The sequence below is a fragment of the Falco peregrinus genome, chromosome 2 (assembly GCF_023634155.1).
Source record: "Falco peregrinus isolate bFalPer1 chromosome 2, bFalPer1.pri, whole genome shotgun sequence".
In the NCBI taxonomy this organism is placed as follows: domain Eukaryota; kingdom Metazoa; phylum Chordata; class Aves; order Falconiformes; family Falconidae; genus Falco; species Falco peregrinus.
The window spans coordinates 92,075,322-92,096,148 of NC_073722.1; the positions used below are offsets into that span (position 1 = coordinate 92,075,322).

Genomic DNA, 20,827 nt, shown 5'->3' on the forward strand with positions numbered 1-20,827 from the left:
GGGGGCGGGAGAAAAATGAAAAAGGGAAAATAACCCATGCCTTTTCCTCTGCAATTAATATTATTTTCTTCTCATAAACAAGAATAGTACACTAAACTGCAACACTAGCTGACTAAAGCAAGCTGAGGTAAGTGCTTAATGAGAAGTGACACAAATGCATGTCATATCTTGCACTAGAAATTAATTTTAGAAGACTGTCCATTTTCCTCCGTTTTCATAAGCTGTTTAAATACGTTCCTTAGTATAGGGACAAGGTCTTTATGTATATTTGAGCTGATCTGTGTTAGTCACATAAATGTAAATATTGCCTAGGGGCACATTATTCAACAGCAACACACAAAACTTCCTGTCTCAAGGAAACAAAAGAGGGAATGCCACTGAAGGCTCAAGTCACATTTCTGTACACTACTGCAATTCTGCTCAGGAACATGAATTAAGCCACATGCGACTCAATGAGAAATAACATTTTTTTAACAGACTGAGAGTCAGGATTTACCAAAATTAAGCAAAATTCACAGCACGAGCCAAAGGAAAGACCGCTTAAACCTTTTACATTTGTGAGATATTAGAAAACAGGCATCATCTTACTAGGTAAAATGCTAAGAACCCTCCTGATCTGAAAAGTTAAACGTACTATATGGTATCAAAGTGGTTTACGTTCAGACATCATTATCGTTTTACAGTATAGTGATCATACCAATGCAAGACACTGTAACGAGCTGAAGCCACAGCAGGAAACGATGCAAGCTGTCATTCTTACTATCACAGGCCTGTTATCCCTGCAGTATATTCACAACCCTGTGCAGAGGGAACCTAACACAATGTTTCAGTAATATTTCGAAATCTGTTAGAGGCAGAAGATTTTTATTAGTCGGATTCTCTTTGAAACTACCAGCTGATGTCGGGAAACTCAGGGGAAGAGGATCTATTAAAGCAATACTTGGGAGCTTGAACTGAAAGTGGTATAAAAGTGTGGTCTGAAGAAGAATGCCTCCACATAAATACATACTCCATATAAACAAATCTTTTGGATCTGATTTAGGATCTTCTGTTGAAAACACCTGTGTACTTTTAAAACTGGCAAGTTAATATGCAAATGAGCATGCTTCCAGTCAGAGCATTTTTTTTTCATATTATCTGTGTTACTATGGCACCAACAAGTCAGAAACCCCACCATCCTAGACTCTACACAAAAAAGCACATTACTCACCCACAGAATGGCAAATGAATACACACAGATCTGAAATACAAAACTATATTTGCCAGCCTTAACAACAGTCTGAAAAGACCAACCATGTATTCAGTGTTATTGGGTTGTCTGTAGGATCCCACAAACAAATTTAGGAAAAAGGTTTTTAGGACAACAGTGGAGTACATCTGCAGACATCAACTGGTAACCTTCCACAAATACAAAGGAACAGCTAGAAAAAAAACACAAGAGATACCAATTTATAATTTGGTGATTCTGGTGTATATTGGAGTCAGGAGACAGTCAGTTCCAAGTGAAAACTAAGAAGCAGAGAAGGAACAGGACTCAAGGCTTTGGATGTGAAAGCACATAACTTTGAGGAGATGTAACACCAGCAGAAGACTATGAAAGAATGCAGAAAGGTGCAACATGGTCCCAGTGACAGGATGGGAGAGAAAATTTGTAGCAATGTTGTTGATATGAGCTGGGATATTTTAGTCAAACCCTGATAAAAGGATGCTGCCACAACTAAGGATGTTAAAGTGAAGACTGGGGTGGGCCGGAGGGAAGTTTAATTCCCTAGGGTGATCAAAGAAAAGTGGAGAGAACAGGTTAAGCGTTCTCATCCAATAAACAGAAAGCTTCAAACAAGCATAGATGATCAACTCATTACAAAGTATGGCATTCCAGGAACATTGATGGGGTTTTGGTATCTAAAAAGCAGTGCAGCTGCACACACACACCCCTTTTCAAAGGCATAACTTTTTTGAAAACTTAGATAAACAAATGAAAACAAAAATCCATTCCTTCATCTAATGGCCGAAGTTAATACATTCAACACATATCTCATATGCACCACAATCCCCCCTGGAAGCTCAAAAATTTCAGTTTCTTTACATTTTTTCCGAAAGAACTATATTGCCAAGAAAGAAAATAATAGAAGAAAGGTCTACACATAGGATTAATGAGTTCCTTTTTTACTCTCATTCACATGAGGAAGTGCTCTCAGAAGCAGAAGGGGGAAAAAATTCAAGATCAAATGAATCGGGGGGTGGGGGGGGGTGGGGGGTGAGAACTGGGGTTATAATGTTCATACTACATTAATTATTTAGAAAAATCCAGAAATATATGTTTTCAGATAGTATTACAGCGAATGAAAATTATGATTCTTAAGCTGTATTTAAAAAAAAAAAAATCCTAGGTAACTACATCAGCTTAACATTTAAGTGTTTTCTTAATCACGTTGATGTTTGCAACAGCCATCTCATCAGAGGACTTGCATTGTCACCAAAATCAGACCACAGTCATTGGGGAAGGATTCACAGCCCCAGCATAGGTGTACATTCAGAAGATATTCAGGATTTAAGAAAACCTCACTCAAATATTTCTTAGTGGCTAGCCTGAGATTCTTTGGCATGCTTTGTCCTCAACTGCAAATGTCACTCCTGCATACATGATTTTCTTTGTGCAATATTCAGAGAAGGTTAGTTACCCAACGCAGATTCATTATTCCACTCCCAAAGCTGGGCAAGCTAACTGAATGTCACTCCATCCCAATCTCTTTGCAAATCTGGGTCCATTTTCTTCAAACTCACACCCTAGTAGATATAATTAAATTGTCCAATATGCTGACAGGACATAATAGAAACCTACTACTCAAGTGATTTAAAACCTGAAATCTTTTATTAGCAGGAAGTGAGCAAGCTTTCTAACATCACTTTTCTACTTTTATCTTGTAACCTAATAAAATTCAGGTTGAAGATAACTAAAGAATCAAATACTTTTTGAGAATTTGAGAGGCTAATTCCATTTCTTAAATATATATACACATAAATTAACACCTACATAAAATTTCAAACAAGCAAGATATCTACTATGTAGTGATGTAACATCCTGCATACCAAAGTAACAGCCTACCGCTTGGAACACTGCATTTGTGATAATACAATAATCAAGAAAAACTACTGGTTCATTTACTGCCACTTAAGGATTTGGTTGGGCAATCAACCATTTACTATGAAGTCCTTTACTGACAATTATGCAACACCAAAGAGAACCTCACCAGCAAACCCTGCATTCTTCACTTCCTGATGCCATGAAAAACCTTTTAGGAAAATAATTCCAGTGCCATGTCAGATTTCCTTGACTCCTTTCAGTTTCATTCTGAAAACAACAACCAAACTCACTGATCGAAGGCAACAATTTCTGTTCCTGTTTGCGAACTGAAAAAAACTAACAGCAGCAATGACTAATTTACAGTTTGTAAATTCGCCTTTGAACACTGACTGGAACAAAGGCACAATTCCTACTAAGGGGACCTTTCTGGCAGCACATTTAAGCAAGTACTCACAACATCTTCCATACCAGCTTCTATAAAGTCTGCTATAAATAGGTCTCACTTTCCAAGAACATAATCATGCCTTTTCCAGGCTGAAGACTCCTACAGTATCTAATCTTTCACCACACGAAAGCTGCTCCAAATTTTAGGTCATTCCTGACACCCCTTGCTGTACTTACACACACACACCCCCCAGCTCCAGCATATGAAACGTTATGCAACTTCATCCCAACTTTCAGACTGACTTGTGCCTTTGGATCCACCACAGCAATTAAGCCAGACAGTTCAGGAAACATCTTCACATTTCACGCAAGCCCTCACCATCATATGATTAACCCTTACTCACAGGAAAGGTCAAATTAATTTTTCAGTAACACTACTTTTATGAGTAAGGATTATTCACAGGAAGACTGTTTGCCAGCTGGGTCTGAAATTTTAATACAAAGCCTATTACCTCAGAACATTTTGCCTCCAAATAGTTATCAGACAACTTTTAATGAGTATTTAAATAAACTGGCCCTTAACAATTCCTTATTAAATACTGTTTTGATAAACAGACATTCTTTTTCAAAAGCAGCAGCAGACATTTTGACTAATGCAAGAACAGAGGTAAGATAAATATAATTTCTTCTGCTGCGCTGGAAACAGCAATTTCAAACAGAAGGTATATTTTTAATGAGCAAGTCTATTAGTTGGGTACACCAGTATAGTTTGTATCTGAGGGGTATTCTGATGACAAGTATGCAAATTGGCTCCTATCTTACTAAAAAATGCTTTACATTTAGAGCACAGTTCTAGATTTCTTTGTCTAGGTTGTCTGTGTCGGTTTCTGCCTCACAGAGTATACAAACATTAACCCATTTTCTAGAATGGCGCTGGATTCCTGCTTCAGTACGGAGTGACACACAATACAGACAACAGCCCTCTGCGTCACCAAGTCCTGAGGGACACTTCACAAAACCCATCTATGCAAGTCTGAGATCACACTCAGCATCTGGATATTCAAAGCTAACTTTAAAACCTTAAATTTAGACTGTGCCTTCCCCTCCTGGGAAATATTTTGAGTCAAGAACTCTAAGGACCTCTATGCTTTCTGGACATCTCTGATAAAAGAAAATCAGTCACTAAAAAGCTTTTAGAAAACACTTCCCATAAAAAAGATTCAGAAGAAACAGTGTACCTAACCTCTCTCTAAAGATTGTCTACAGTCAACAGAAAAAGCAGCTAGAAATCATGAATTGTTACATGAACCCAAACGACTACAGCAACCAGACTTGCTCACCACAGAGCTCTGGCTTCTCTGGGGTGGGGAGATAGCGTTCTTCTTAAACAAAACAAATGTTTGTGGGAAGAAATATTATTTAAACATAAACAAACAGAATCACAGTAGATTATTTCAGAGCTTTAATTCTCCAGTCAAGAACATTTCTTTGTTATTCACACCCAAACCAAAACCTGAGGTAAAAAAAATAGTCAACTTCTAATAGCAGAATCTGTTTAAAAAGATTTATAATCTACCTCACTCATAAAAAAAATATATGAATTCCCATCAACAGCTGATTTAGGTTGTGCATGTTTTTGTTCTGTTACTCTGAAGAAGTAAATGATTAGCAAAAGTTTCTCTAATTAGTAATCCAGACTACTGTAGCTTTAACACTTCATAAATTTTGAAATTAATATGACAATGTGAGGTTCAAGGGTCAATGGTGTGGGCCACATATTTCCAGTCAGTATTTCCATTCTCAAGATCTTTCACGGATACATAAATACTAACACAAGTCACCCTAATAGTTTGCATATATACTGTATTTAAAAAAAAATAAAATTAAATACTACTTGATTTTTGCAAGTAGAGCCAAAAATCAGTAAAAACATTACATTTTCAAGCATCGCACCACATTACAGGTACGGATACCTCCCACAAAATTACATGGGAGATTAAAGGGTTGCACATTAAATTCATTATTATTATAAAACCCACCTGCAAAAGAATTTTGGCAAACTTATTTCAGTGATATTACACACCTTTTTACAATTTAACATCTCCCTAGTCTAGTAAGGGGGGTGTGTGTGTGTGTGTGTGAAGACCAAACTACAATAACTAAGAAATAAATTCACTTTATAATTTATGCTAATTGGATGCCAGCAATTATTTTTACCAGTGACAGATTTGCAGATTGCAACTACATGAAAAATTACACTTCTTAAAAACACACTACTCAATTTTCCATTAGTAAATGGGTACTTCACAACTGCTTCTGTAAAGGACAAACCATTGGCTACCTTGCTCTTACTATCAGACACATTGTCTCCTGCACACTTACTGCTTTATTTTTGTTACTGGGCAAGAGCAGCCTTAGCCAAAATGACCTTAACAGTTCCTGCATCTTGATACGTTGTAGCACTGCTATATATTAATAACCATTAGAAATAGCTATCAGGCAGAAACATAGGATAAAATCTTACAATCTAACCGTTCAATAAGAAAACAAAGTAAGAATTGCATTTATTCTCACAGAAGAATCTCTGGGCCAGTTTCCTAGCAGCATAAGCAACTAGGTAGGGCTCTCGCCTCAGATTCTTAAAAGGTACTAGCAAAATAAAACCCAAACGTACGTACTTAAACAAACCAAATCCACAGGGGCAAAATAACAAACATATGGCAATAAAAGGCAAAATTCATAAAACAAAAAGCTTCATCATTAGCATTTTTAATTAATTTTCTTTTTTTTCCCCTCTTAATTCCTGTAAGGAAGCTAATAAAAGAATCTCTTCCTTTCTGTTAGAACAATATGCACTCACCTCCAATTCTGGCAGAGCTCTGATGCGCAGAAGGGGGTATCTACCACCTATCATGCTATCCCCAAACTTGCATTACAATTTTTTAACTATTTCATACCATGCACTAAAAAGTCCTTCCTACCCTCTGGCATTATCCCTCGTAGTACTAGAGGGCTCTGAGTGATCAGAGTCCTCTCGCTCTGCTCAGCTGTTGCCCAGCCAACAGGGAGAAGGTTCCTATGTGTCAGGTAAATAAAGCAAGGTATTTCCAAATGATTCTGCCCTTCCACAGAAACAAACTGTTTTCTTGTTTCAAATTCAAGTTACAAATCTGTAGCTAGCCAAAACTGATACCATAATTTCTGCCACATTAAACCACGCAATGCGCGTAGGAAGTTGTCAATTACCAGTAAGATGGGTAGACAGCATCTATGCAAACACACTACCCAGCATACTACGTTTACCGCCACCGTTTTACTTCACAGAAGAAAAAATTAAACAGTTTGGGGTTTGTTGGTTTGGGGTTTTTTTACCTCTTTGCCCCCAAGCACGATCTATGATAAGACCACACTCTAACAACAGCTGACATGCAGTCACAGGAGCCCAGAGCGTAAGTCCGACAGACAATCACGCTGCACGACTGTTTGCTGCTGCTGAAATGGCGTTTGTCATTGTGAGAGACACACACACACACCCCCCCAGTTTAGTAGGCACAAAGCACCCAGGGCACGGAGTGCCAAGGGAGGCGGGGAGAAAGGACTGTTTACCAGAGAAGATGGTTGTACATGCGGGCAGTGCAGGCAGGGGACACACAATCCGTTGCCTCTCCGCTCTCCTATTCAGGGGAGCGCAGCTGTGAGAGCAACACACGCGCTCGCAGCAAACCACGTTAAAGAGCAAAATAAACACGGGGAGCCGGGCCGGGGGAGGGGCCAGCGGAGGAGCAGCCCCACGGGCCCCGACTATAAAGCCCCTGGCAGCTGCACCCAACCGGCAAACCGGCTGCGCGGCAGAGCACCCGGTTAAGCCGCCGTTCCCCACCCCCGGGCACTCACCAGCGAGAAGAGGTTCGAGTGACAGTCCTCCAGGCTGGCCCCGTTCGCCACCCAGTTCGCCGCTGCAGTCATGATCCTCGGCGAGCCCGGCCGCCAGAGCGGGGCATGTCTGAGGAGACGGGCCCGGCGCGGGGGGAGAAGCAGCGGGCGCTCCTCGGCGCTGGCCGGGGCAGCAGCCGCGGGCCGGCCCCTCGCCGCGGGCGGAGCGGGGGCGGGCGGCCGGCAGGGGGCGCGCCGCAGGCGGGGGGGGGGGCGGGGGGGGCGAGCCTCGCTCCCCGGCGCCAGCCGCGTAATCCTCGGGCGGCGCGGCCCGCTCCGGCGGGGCGAGGGGGCCTCTCGGTCCGAGCCCCCTCAGCAGGCGGCGCAGGGGGGAAGCCCCCTCCGGTCCTCCGGGCCCGCCTCAGTACCGCCGGGGCGAAGAGAAGAAGGGGGGGGGGGCCCGGGGCCCTCCTTCCGCGTCCAGGTCTGGCCCCCCCCCGGCTGGGGCACGCGTTGCGGCGGAGGGGGAGGAGAGGGGAGGGTCTCCTCCCGCGGCCCGGCGGCGGCCCCTGCGGGGCGCGGGCCGGGCGGGGCGGGGGAGGGCCGCGGGCAGTGGCGGCGGCGGCGGGCGGGGGGCGCTGTCTCGCGTGCCGGCGGAGGCCGTGTCCCCTCCCCGCCCGGCCGCCCCTCGCTGCTGCCGCCGCTGGCTGTGGGTGGATGGTGTTTTCCTCCTCCTGCTGCTGTTGCTGCCGCCGCTGCTGCCCGCCGCCTTGTTTACGCTCCGTGCGGGGCTCCCGGTGCTGCGGGCGGCGGGCGGCAGCCCCGGCCCAGAGAGGTAGCACTGTCCCTGCCCGTCCTCGCCCCCCTCCGCCTGGCGCTGCCCGCCCAGCGGCCCCGCTCACCCGCTCCTCCTCACACACTCGCCTCTGCCTCTCTCCACTCTGACAGCAATGGCGGCCGCCAGGCGCAGCTCGCCTCGCCATTGGCCGTCGCCGCCCCACGTGACGCACGCCGGAGGGCGGGGGCCCGGCGCTTGGGGCTCCCCCCGGCCCCTCCCTCCGCCGCCGCGGCGCCCGCCGGGCCGCTGGGGGCGCTCGGTAGCGGGAAGGGCGCTGCGGCGACGCCGGGGCGGGCGGCGGGGCGCTGCGGGGGTGGGGGGGCCGCTGCCGCGGGGGCGCGTCCCGCCTCCACCGCGTCGGACGGGACGAGCTCGGTCGGGGACGCCCCCGCCGCCCCACGCCCGCCGCGCACTCGGCCAAGGAAAACGTTATTTGAAAGGAGCTGCGCGGGGCAGGGGGCGCCGGCGGCGGAGCGCGCTGCCGCTCCCACCTGTTGGGCCGCTGCGCTCCCCTGCTCGGGCTCTGCCCCGGCACCCGCCGGCTTCCGAAGCGATTAAAAACCGGCCTGGAAACGCATTCCTTGTCATCCCTAAACCAGGGTATCGCCCCCCAAGGGCTCCCCTTGAACAGTCAAGTTCAACGCTACGTTCTGCGGAGCACGGGAAACGCAGCTTCACCCCGAGCAGCTCGCCCTGCACTCCCTCTGGAACAGCTTTCAGGCGTTCTGTGGAGTTATGTTTTAGTACAAGGAATTCACAATATTAGTGAGTTAACAAAGTTAAATAAACAAATGAAATCCGTTCCTGTAGCAGCCATGGTGCGGAGAAGCAGAGAGGTTAGACTCAAAATAATAAACGATGAATACCAAATACTTTGTTTAAAACGTAATGTTCATAACAAGTCATTTTTTCCCTGTTCGTAATGACCCTTTAATTCAAACCAGTGGGAGCCTGATCTGCTTAGGCAGATTAAAGCTCACCTGCCTGAGCTTCTCACCAACAGGAGCATTCCGTAGGTGATACAAAGCAGATATTGCTGCTTGAAAGAGAAAGATTATTTCACAATTCCGCTTAAGCTTTAATACAGAAATGTAGCAAGTTTTCAATGATCTGATTCAGTGGAAAGAGGTCTCACCCTGTGCTCAGTAGCAGCTTTCCTTATCATGACTTTAATCTTATTTAGGCATCTTTTTTGCAATTTACTTTTCTTCATAATAAATTAAGATTAGCATCTATTCTAATGACTGAATGGAGTTTGGACTTACCTCACCGTAACAAATCTCTAACACAAACAAGCATCGCAGCCATTTAGCTAAATTACATACACAGAGCAATAGATAGAATTCAGGCCAAAAGAAAATTTCCACTAAGACCAGTGGTCTTACCACGTGCATTCTTTGTCCGACAAATCCCATCCATCATGCACCGTTCCCTTCACTGTCACACCAAACAGAAATTCTGTCTTGCAAAGACTGGTCCTATATTAGTGAGAGAAAAAGCATTTTCAAACACAAATGAAATATTCATGTTCAGTTACAGCTGTAATTTATTTATTTATTTATTTATACCTATTAGCAAAAAAAGAGCCTAGACTCACCTTAGGGAAAGACTTCTACCCTCCTTCAGTACATCTAAGAGAATCAAAGAAGCACAAAGATGCTGTAAAACCCCTGAGCTGGTAAGGAGCAAAGCTGACAATGTAGCCAAACTCCTGTAGCCTAGAAATTGCTTGCTACAGCCTGGCAATCCAGAATCGGGGGAGTATGTACTTTGGACAGTATTACTTTCTTTTGTCAATATGTGTTACAAACAGAGAACACAATCTGACACTTGTAAACATGTCAAGTAATATGCGTTAACCAACGAAACACACATCCTTCTGTATTAAAATAGTACAGTTCTTTGCAAACACACTGCAGTTATCAGTTAGCCACCCTACCACTAAGTGTTGTCTAGAGTACAACAAACCCTTCGAAGAAAGATCTGTTTCATTTCTGGAATAAAAGAACATCCCTTATCATGAAAAAGATATTTTGATATTATAGTAGTATTTTGAAATTGAGAATCACATTACTGCTTATCCCATGGAAAGCTAACAATACTGTACAGAATTAGACACTGCAGAATTCATTTTTCTTCCATATGCTCCTTACCCTCCAAATGGTATTTCCAGTTGTCAGCATTCCTCTTTGGGATCTTTCAAGTAGTGATGACTTACTATGCTTGATTTTCTCATGAAAATGTGAGGTCTAACACATGATTCAGATCCATTTTCAGGGGGAGAAATGTTAATATACTCACACTGTGCTGCTTTGGACAATTTACAAGATTCTTATGAACATTTAATTACTTTTTAAATTAAAAATACTTTAGTATAATTAAATTACCTGTAATGGGTCAATGTTCAGAAGTTGAAGAGTTGCTGCTTGCATTTGTGAAAGGCTACTGGTCAGACATTTTGACCACATCTCTGCGTTGCAAAGTTCATTTTGTTTTTAAACTGAAAAAAGATAGCATCTCTCCAAGGAATTTGCCAGTTACTTGACTTTACATTACATTCAGTTATCACAAACAAGTAGAAATCATTACAGTCTAATCATTCACTTCACAGTACCAAACTAGGAAAGTTTCTTTGCTGTCTTCTGACAATAGTGTTACTTAAAACAGAAATTATTCCACTTACAGATATCATATACAAGTGACACTTCCTCATGCATAATTATCCTAGATGGTATGTGGTGGAACGTGTTTCCCAACTCAGGGTATTCAAGTTTTAGTCCCTGTTTTCTTTCACTTATTTTAAAAAATTGATCAATGAACATGAACAAGAACACTGGGGTTTCTGCTTTAAAAAACATAACCGTTTTTCCATAGCAGCAATATACAGGAACTTCTTTATTAATTCTGCCAATGTATTAACTTGCAAGCTGCAATTACACAACTCAAGCTGCAGAAACGAGTTTCCAGGCTCCTGGAAATCAGCTGGGTCACACTCAGCCTTCACCATACAGAGCTGATAAGCACTCTGGGGAGGAACCAGCTACCTACCCTGACAAAATTAGTCCAAATATTGATAGGCAAGTTTATTTTATTCTAGAAACCTTACCAAGAGCTTACAGTAATGATCAAACCTGTTCTTCCAGGAGGATGGCTCAGCAGTTTCATAGACTTTGTTTTCACCAGCAGGTGTTGCTTATGCTTCAAACTAAACATGGAGGAAGACAGACAGACATACATCAGGAGGCTAAAGCAAAGCTAGAATGGCAAGCAGCTGCTTGGTTTTATTTTGCCTTAAAGTATGACCTCTTGCTGTACTATCAATTTATGAAAAGAATATATACTAGAAGAATACAATTGGCTTGAGCACTAGCTTCAGAGTTCTCTCAACTCTGGGTGTGAAGAGTTTGGCCCTTCTTACACCACCAGCAGAACTGGAGTTCAGCCAAGTTTTGTCAGTGTCAAAAAGAAGTAGTGTTTGAAATCTCATGTCAAAGACAACTCATTTGTAGGTGAAAAAGTATTTTTCCACATGTTTGAGTTAGACATTATGGTTATTCATTAGTACAAATTCCAGCTTTTCCGTTACAAGTAATGATTGTCCTGGGTCTAATTTAATCAAGTGTCATCTTTACTGTTTTCTAAATTTTCCTCTCCAGTTCCCTACAGTAACCAGTAATGGAAAGGACAGGGTGGAGGACAATTATATGAGACCCAAATTATGAATGTAATACAAGTAAATGGTCTCTAACTATTCTACATATCAAAAAGCAACAAAGAAAATAATTTTGTTTCCTCCCTTCTCTTAAGTTGCTCTTAAATACATTATATGCAAGTTATTAATTTCAGTTAAAATTACTAAAACTCAAAGAATTTTACTTCTTTGTCCATGATTTATGTAGTTTTTTATTGCATCTTCTTGTAATATATTGCAGATGAACGGCCTAGTATCAGGTATGTTTCCAGGGGTCTCATTGTCTATTTATTATGAGGTTGCATTAATTTCTGAAGTGTTTTTTAATTCACCCAGTAATTACATTTTTTTGTTCAAGTGTTTATAAATAAGAAGTGGTCGTGATTTTGGTTTTAAACCAAAGACCTATACTGCCACAGACTTAAGAGGAATAAAAAAACCCCAAACAACCAAACTAGTTCACTGGCATAAAGAAAATTAACAGCATCTAATTTTAACATAAAAAATAACAAAATATTTTCTCACATTAAATCCATACCAAATGTTCTTTCTAAAAAACAAACAAACCAAAAAACCATCAATAATCTACAGATTGCCTGTAAACTAACATTTTAATTTTACTAAGATAGAGGAATGGCTACTTTAGTATGTTTGTTTATTCCTAGTAAAGATAAAAAATGGCCTGAATTTTAAAACAAGATATTGATGTTCTGAAGGGATGGGTACTTTCCTCTAAGAGGAACACAAATATGTAAGTAAATGATTTGTTTGTAGAGAATTTCTTCAGGAGGCCCATAGTTTAATTCCTGCAGTCTTCGAATTAGTCATCCTTGGTCACCATCATTACCCATACATACTGCAAGACATATCCATGTAGTCTGTTTATAATCATCTCTAACTATAGAAATAGCTGTAAAAATTAAGTATATTTTTAATAAAAATTAATAGCTTGGATTATTTTATAGTGCACAAAAGCAAGTCAAACAGCTTGTATGACTCCGAACCTTCCCACATGATGCGATATGAGATTTTTATAGTGCTCCCATTCATCAGTAACTAAGCATTGTCCTTTGATAATCCACAGCAGCAGGGATAGTCTGCTGGGACTTCACGAAGTTTCTGTTTCTTTTCCTTTTCCAGGATAAAGAAAAGACCAAATGTAGACTACTGTCAGATGTGATGCTAGACCCCACAGTAGTTATACTGCAGGGATTTTGCAAATGGCTTTCACAAATAAATAGCTTCAGATGACTAAATCTGTTGATGTCACTGGGACTACTTACATGAACAAGCTTCTCACAAGTCACAACTGTTTCAAGGTCAGGATTTGGGGGCGGGTGGGGAGTGGAGAGTCAGAAAAGCACACATGTGGCAGAGGTCAATGTTTCAACATACCTCTTGAGAGTTACACACTTGAAAATTCCCTGCTCATATGAATATTATACTAACAGTACCTATTAAGGAGCAGTTTGAGGAAAGATTAATGACCTGGAAAACCAATTTGGGAAAGTTTTTCCACCTACAAGATACTGTTGAAAGAAATCTGCAAACTGTTGTAGAGGATTTAGATTAACTGAAGGTCGCATCATTAGGAAAGCAAAAAGAGAAAAAAGTTCAAGATAATAGGTGAGTCAGAATTACAAGAATGAGACATTCAAGCTCACTCTGGTGAAGCAGACGTAAAGCTGTACATGGAGTTACAAGAAAGTGCTCTTATACTTTTATCAACAAACAGACAAATTATCTTAGTAGCTCCTTGTTCTCTGGATTGTAAAAGACAGAAGAGAGGCAGCAAAGGAAGCAGTGGCAGGCAAGAGGAGCCTAGACAAGGTCTTTTACTGTCTAGAAAGAGAAAAGGTGATCTCTTACTGTTATGGATGAAGTAGCAGCAGGAGTTGAGTGAGAGCGGTGTAGAGTGGCATGAACAGAGGAATGAACAGTGAAAGAAAGGAAGGCGTCAAAGGTGCCTGACTCTTTATAAAGAGTAATACCGGTAGCATGGTGCCTTTATGAATGATGGAAGTGTGAGGGAGTGAGGAAAAAAAGATGGCTAAATTTGGCTGTGTGAAGTTTAAATTGCCAACAACCAATTTGAGAAAAGACAAGGAAAGTCTCTAGAAATGTGGCTTTAGATAGAAGGATAAAAACAATTCAGGAGCACAGAAGCCGTTTGATTTCTTTCCTACATCACAGTGATATTTAGATGACATTTCAGGTGTAACTGGTAGGGATGAAGCAAATAGCAAAATGCAAACTGATACTTTCAAGAAAATGTAATGCTAAAAATAAAAGTTTTGGAAATAGTAATAGATAAGATTAAAAAATAAAGCTTTAGGCAGTCCCATATATGATGTCCCATTTGACAGTCAAAACGCTATCATTGTGGTAGCAAGTTTTCACTTGTTTTTAAAAAAAAACACATGAGAATGCTTTATGTGGCAGAGAGGCCTTTGAGAACTTAAAGTGTTAGTGGTGTAAGTTTCAGTACAGAGTGAACTGGCCAGCAAGATCTTGCAAAGGCAACTACTAAAGGAAGACAAAGGAATGTGTTTATTTTTAGTTGGAGGTAAGGAACAGTTTTGTGCACCAGCATGCCCTGTTGGTTTCTGTGAGACACGATTGTAAATTCTCATTTAAATATCCTGTAGAACCAAAGCAAATGAGCTACTTGGAAAGACAGAAAGAAGCAAATGACAACTGAAACTATTCAGGAATAAAAGGGAAGCGTGATTTAGGCAGAGCAAAATGGCAAATACTTTTTAATTGTAAATTATTTTTGCACTCGAAAGAGGAAAGAATTGTGATGTTGGCTAGATAACTTGCGTTATGAATAAACACACTTGAGTTTCTAAAGGATTTAATAATCTAACATGAAGCTCCTACTAGCCCTCCAGGCAGAGGATGGGCCTGTTGGGTCATGGTTTCATACCATCAAAGAGATAGATTTCATCTTTCAGATGTTGTTGTGCTCGCTTGGTAAGAATTCAGCTTATTAAAAGGTGTTAAATAAGATACAGGATAAAAATACTACGAGAGAAGAAATTGAAAAGATTTAAGGCTAAAAGGCAAAGTAAATATGGAAATAACATTTGGCGAACACATTCTGAGAACAAAACTCCAAGTTTATTTATTGGAATAGATTATAGGGTAACTCTGCATGGGTGATGTAGTTTGATGTGCTATGACCTTGGAAACAGCCAGTCAGGCAACACCCCATGCTGCACATGTGGAATGTGCAGCTTTTGGCATGGGAGCTCAAATATTAAAATCGGCCCATAAATCTGAGTACAGTTTTCAGTGTTTAAGAATCTTATTTTATCTGGATTAAAGTCCTCTTCCCCTTTGGCATTAGAAGGTGTTTATGGCTGTAAAAACAAGAATTGTAAAATATTGCCCTGAATTATATATGGACTTCTCGGGCCAAACTTACAAGATTTACTTTGCAGTTTAAAATTAAAATTGAAAAAAAAAAATCTGCCAGGGACAGTATGGCCTTTCTAGACAAAGTGCAGGAAAAGTATGGGCAAATGGCAGGTTAAGTATATCACTCCAAATTGTTTCTTTTTTTTGTAATTCTAGAAATCATTTTGCCTTACTGTGGTGAGAAATGATAAAGCTTTTCTTGTAAATCCTAAGAAACCTTCGTGCTTTTTAAAGTGATGCTCAAGTTCTGTTACAAAAAAGATGAATAAAAACTATGGCTTATGGTCTTTGATCACTGACCACATTAAAGTCTGGACTAATGTAGCACTCTCTCTTTGTTTCCTATTATCTTCCAGCTCTTCTCCCTTCTAATATTCATTCTTTCTTTTTGAGAGTTATTGTTCCTCTTGTTGCAAACGGTGCAATTCTAAGTTCATCTAATGGATTCCACAATCCTGCAAAGTGAAGCACTATGAAGAAACTTTTAAAAACCTAAATAATTGGAATTTAAAATGCTGTGTTACTAATTATGACCTAGAAATAGGAGCTGATAACTCTCTGTTTCAGGTTATTATGCTTTTATATTGATGACATGGAATTATGCTCAGGGCCTGATCCTGCAATTGTAAGTGAATAAAAGCTCTGTGAGAGTTGACTTTTACATCCTTGTAATTTGGCTATTTTCATTGTACTCTGGTGTAAACACTTTCACACACTGTTGGAGGAAAGAAAGGATAATTTAGAAGACAGAAGAGCAGAGTATCCAAGCTATCAAAGCTTTGGCTAGGGCATTTCTATATGGATATATGGAAACAGTTACCATAATCTCAAAAGGTATTATAAAACTCCAAATGACAGCTCTAGAACTTCAGGCCCTTAGCAACCAGTGTGCAGATTCTTTGTAAGTAATGGATAATTTTTAATATTTCATCATACATGCACCCATCATTCACATTCAAGTCCTTATAGGCACTATTACATTCAAATTACCAATTTTACCTCTCCTCCTCCCTCTAGATTTATTTTTCTTATCATTAGAAGTATATCTTACTGCTGCACTCCACATCCTGTATTTCTAGATCTCTTAGGCTAAAAAGTTACGTTGCAAACTGATATGAGAACAAAACATTAAACAAGTTTTTGATCTGAACAGGGGTGTGCCACTGTCTCTGCTGTATCCTGAACAAAACAGTCAGTGAGCATTTATAAGATGAATAGAAACCAGTTTGAAGTAGATGCCACTGTAATGGACTTCACCATTTAAAGAGAGATTAAGGTTCAGACTCATATCCCTGAAAATAACTCTTCTAAAAACTAAACAAGCTAGTCAGTCACAGGTGTACTGACAAAGCGCACAGGCTATGCCCATGCATTTCACTCTGGGCAGACACACACATTTCAGTATTTGTAATAATTTCTATAACATTCACAGTTAATGCCTGTTCTTGCTTCTGCCTTTGCTTCCTTCCACCCCATTCCAAACTGGGAGTCTGAACAACTAGTGAGGACCCACTGGAGGCTCATCAGTAATAATGAGATTGAATAAGAAAAGTTTGGGTTTACATTCTGTTACCCCTCCGACCTCATTAAAGCCCTTTTTTTCTGGAACCTTAGTATCAGGACTTCCCTTTGGCCACAAAGCTGTCAAGTTCACTTACAGCTCAGTTATAAGAAATGTAAATCAAAGCAAATAGCAAGCTATAGCCAAATTCTGCCTTTAAAACATATATAAACTGTATTTTTATAGGAAACAAAATACACGAAATGTGAAGCTTGCTCTGTGAAAGATCCAACCATTAAAATAATTTACTTGATGTCTTTGATGTTCATTTTATTCAGTTGTAAGCATTCAGTGATCCATCAACTGCAGATAAATGTTGTGCTGAAAGCTTTTGCTGAAATTATGAGAACGAATAAAAGAATTAAAGGCATAAGACTTCCATAGGTGCCCTGTGTTGTCATCCCTGTTTCCAAGCCCTATTAAATGAAACAACACATTTCTCTGAGATTTAAGGTTTCACAAGCCCTGATACAAAAAGGAGTTACAGAGCAAATCCTATTTTACTACTATGAAGAATTTTAAATATTTTCCTTATAGGAAATTATATTCATATATAATAAAATATTTCAAGTGCTTTTCATTTAATCAACTTCTTTCTTGATTACTCAAGAAACTAGCCATGGCTTGAAATGTTTGGTTAAAGGGAACCTATCTTTCAGACTGCTAGGCAAGCTTAGAGATATCTGTTTGCACTTCCGTTTTTCTGCAGCACAGTGAATACTGCTTTTTTTGAATTTTTCTGACACTCATTTCAGAAAGAATCTGAAAGGGTTGTCTTTGCTTGACAAATAAAGAAAGGAAATAAACAGTGATATTTATTGTTTTCCTATGTGGAGACCGAAGCCTCTCGGCCCCACTTAAGACACATGACATAACTAATACCTAAGTATCAACTCAGCAGATAATTTTTGCTGAAAATCCTGTGACTGAGATTTTATGCAGAAGATCAATTAAAAATTTGAATGGATTTGCAAAGCCAGATGGAAAAAGCAACAATGACCTGCCACAACAGGAGTGTGTTTTCTGGTCCAAAACAAGAAGCTGTCCTTGCCTTCTCATGCCCACTTTGCCTAAGAGGCAGTTGTTCATATTGGCAATTGTGTTTTCTAAAGCTGCAGCTGATCCTGTTCTAGTCTGATCAGGGATGACCTTCAGCTTTCTGGCACGTGGACCTAACTTGGGCAAAGATCAGCTCTGCTGATTTAAACAAACCCTGCCACTCATCTTAGGAAAGAAGCAGTGTTTGTACTTGCTGATTGTTTCATGTTTGTTGGGGCTTTATGGATACAAACTTATTCTGAAATGTGGGGTGGGTTTTTTTTTGTTAGAAGTATAGCGAGCATTGCTAACAGACATTTTTTAAAAACTACTGACAAAGCTACAAGTCACAGCAAACTGCAGTGTCTAAATTCCATTCTAGAACTCCAGGCTAATACAGTATTTGGCAAAACACAGTTGGTGCTCCAAATTCGTATTTGGAAGAAATATTTTTGTGTAAAATCTACACTAAAATCATAGCTGTATAGTTGGATTATAATGAAAACCTTCGGTGTAATCATTCCTCTGAATCTCTAGTTGTTCTCCTAATATTAAGCCAGGATGACGGACTGCATGAATGCACATAAATCATTATTTTGTTGTTGTTTACCATTGTAAATACACTAAATCTTTACTAAGATTCAACAGGATGCAAACCACTGAATTGCAGCCTGAGCACAATCCCAGTCTACAGTTTGGCATTGTACTTATTTGCAACTGCAGACTTACGCACACTACTCACATATAATTGTGATACCTGCCAAAAGGGGAGCCTCCCCATCCTATTTCTCTGTGTGCAATATTATGATCACTTATCAGAACATTAAAAACTTGGAAGATATCAAAACTGAAGAAAGGAACTGGGGGCATGAGAGACATTTCTAGCATTACCCTCAGTTCACTTTGTGGTTTTAGGCAAGCCACTTGGATTCTGGATGACTGTCTGTAATATAGGTCAAATATTTTAGGTAATACTCACAGATTTTAAGTGAAGGATTACATTATTATTGTAAAAAGTAATTCCAGACTACTCCTTTTAAGTAATGATACCATTTATAAGCCAAAATCCAACTTGTAACTTTGAAGCCAGGAGCCAACTTTCATCAATTTTCAGAGACTATGTCTACGGTGTCACACCTGCTTCAGTCACAAGCTAAAACTTGAGGTCAAAATCTTTAATCACGCATGCTGCCTGTATGCTGGTGTGTGCTCTGGCTCCTGCCTGGGATTAACCAGCTATCTTTCCATCAAGGACATTCTGGCACAGGGTAGGAATCAATACTCAAATTCTGTTTCTCAGGCAACAAGGGTACAATTCACTGGGGGTGCTGCCCTGTGAGCATTCAAGCACACATTCAGGAGGTATCAAAGTCAATAGAGTTCCTTTAAATCCAGTTTTCAAATATAATATGAGCTGATGTGCTTTAACCTGTACACAAACTTTACAACTCAACAATGGGAAAAATGGTAGTATGTGTGTCTATCAACTGCAAAAAACTGGAGATACATTCCATGATGACTCTGATGTTCCACCTCACTTAAAGAGAACTCACTTTTAATTAAGTACGTGTAACATCAATGCAGTTTTCACGTTCTATTTAAACAATGCATAACAGTCCAAGTCAAAAGTATTGTATGCATCAAACCTAGTATTTGCTCAACAACATTCTTTCAGATCAATTTCTGTGAGCAGTGGTCAGTGCAGAAATAACTCCCGAACTGCGGTATCTGGACTGTTCCTGTCTCTTGTAATTACTTCTACTCGAAGATGTCTGCCAAATTCTTCCCAGTGGACATATGGTCTCAGCAGGTACGAACAGGCCGAAAGTGCTTTTCTTGCACTGACGTCAGTGGGGGAAGTATGACTGAATTCAGCTCCCGTAAATATTACCTGACTACTGCCTTTTTTTCAAGGGAACAGTAGCTTGGCCTAGTTATTTCTACAGCTTCTTGAGAAATCTTCGTATGTTTTCTTCCAAATAGAAAGTGTCTTTATAGTTAATTAGAAGATAATACCAGGTAGCTTCTGCTAATTATTTGTGTTTTTGCTTAACACTTATAAATCTACTTGTTCAGGTATTATTACAAGCTAATATTTGTCTTGTAACACACATTAGTCATTACAATTAGCAAGTAGAAATAGATTAGTCATGCGCAAACAATCTCATAAATGAAGTCTTTATGCCCCCTTTGGGGATGGAAAGGAAGGTAATTTGAGCCCTTTATTATTATCAAGGGAAACCTGACTTGTCTCTTCTATTCACATCATTGTTTCAGGATTTCTTTTTGGGCAAACTGACTGGCTGTGGGCTTCCTTTAAAGTCCAGTAGCACCACGAAAAGCTGTGTTAGTGATTTAATGAGAAACATCAGTTGTTACCTTTTCCCATGACTGCTAGTCTGCATTGCTCATGTAAGTGTCACTCCTTTCTTTCAAAAATCTTTTCAGTTGATGTATCTGCTTTTCCCGTGGCTGGAAGAAACCTTCCTTTCACATACATGAATTTAGATGTTTTGCCTCAGCAAGAACATTTATCCACAGATTTTGGGTTTCTATGATCCCTTTACGAGAAAGGAAGACTGAAGAATACAAAATCGAATTGAAGATTGGGATGTCACCGTAATCTGAGTGTGTGTCACCAGTGGCACGCAGCAGATCAAGCAGTGCCCCGCAAGGCTACACTCAAAGCAAATCCAAACTATGATGACAAATTTCCAGATGTACCTTCCAAGAAAAAGGTTATGCAATGAGTCAATCAAAAGTGTTACATTCCCAACTCTGCTTAGAGGAATTGCAAAAGGAAAGAGTCTGCAGAAAATTCCATTTTCCAGTGGCCTTTCTTTGTCACCTCTACATAAAAATACTTCCTGTTTCTTTCCAATTTGATGAACCATTCAAACCCCCTCACTCTTTGTGCGTATAAAATCTCCTAAA

General features: G+C 40.4%; 1 protein-coding gene across 2 annotated transcripts in view; it reads right to left on the reverse strand.

Moving 5' to 3' along the window:
* MED13L (mediator complex subunit 13L) overlaps nucleotides 1-9,637 on the reverse strand; it is a 203,299-nt gene extending 193,662 nt beyond the window's left edge. The window contains exon 1 of one of the 2 annotated variants that reach the window (XM_027780866.2): nucleotides 9,566-9,637. In XM_027780866.2, coding sequence (XP_027636667.2) covers nucleotides 9,566-9,595 — 30 coding nt within the window. In that variant the 5' untranslated portion in view covers nucleotides 9,596-9,637. Of the gene's footprint in view, nucleotides 1-7,363; nucleotides 7,571-9,565 lie in introns of those variants that run through there. The other variant, XM_055797996.1, reaches the window with a different exon arrangement.
* Between the last annotated feature and the right edge of the window lie 11,190 nt (nucleotides 9,638-20,827).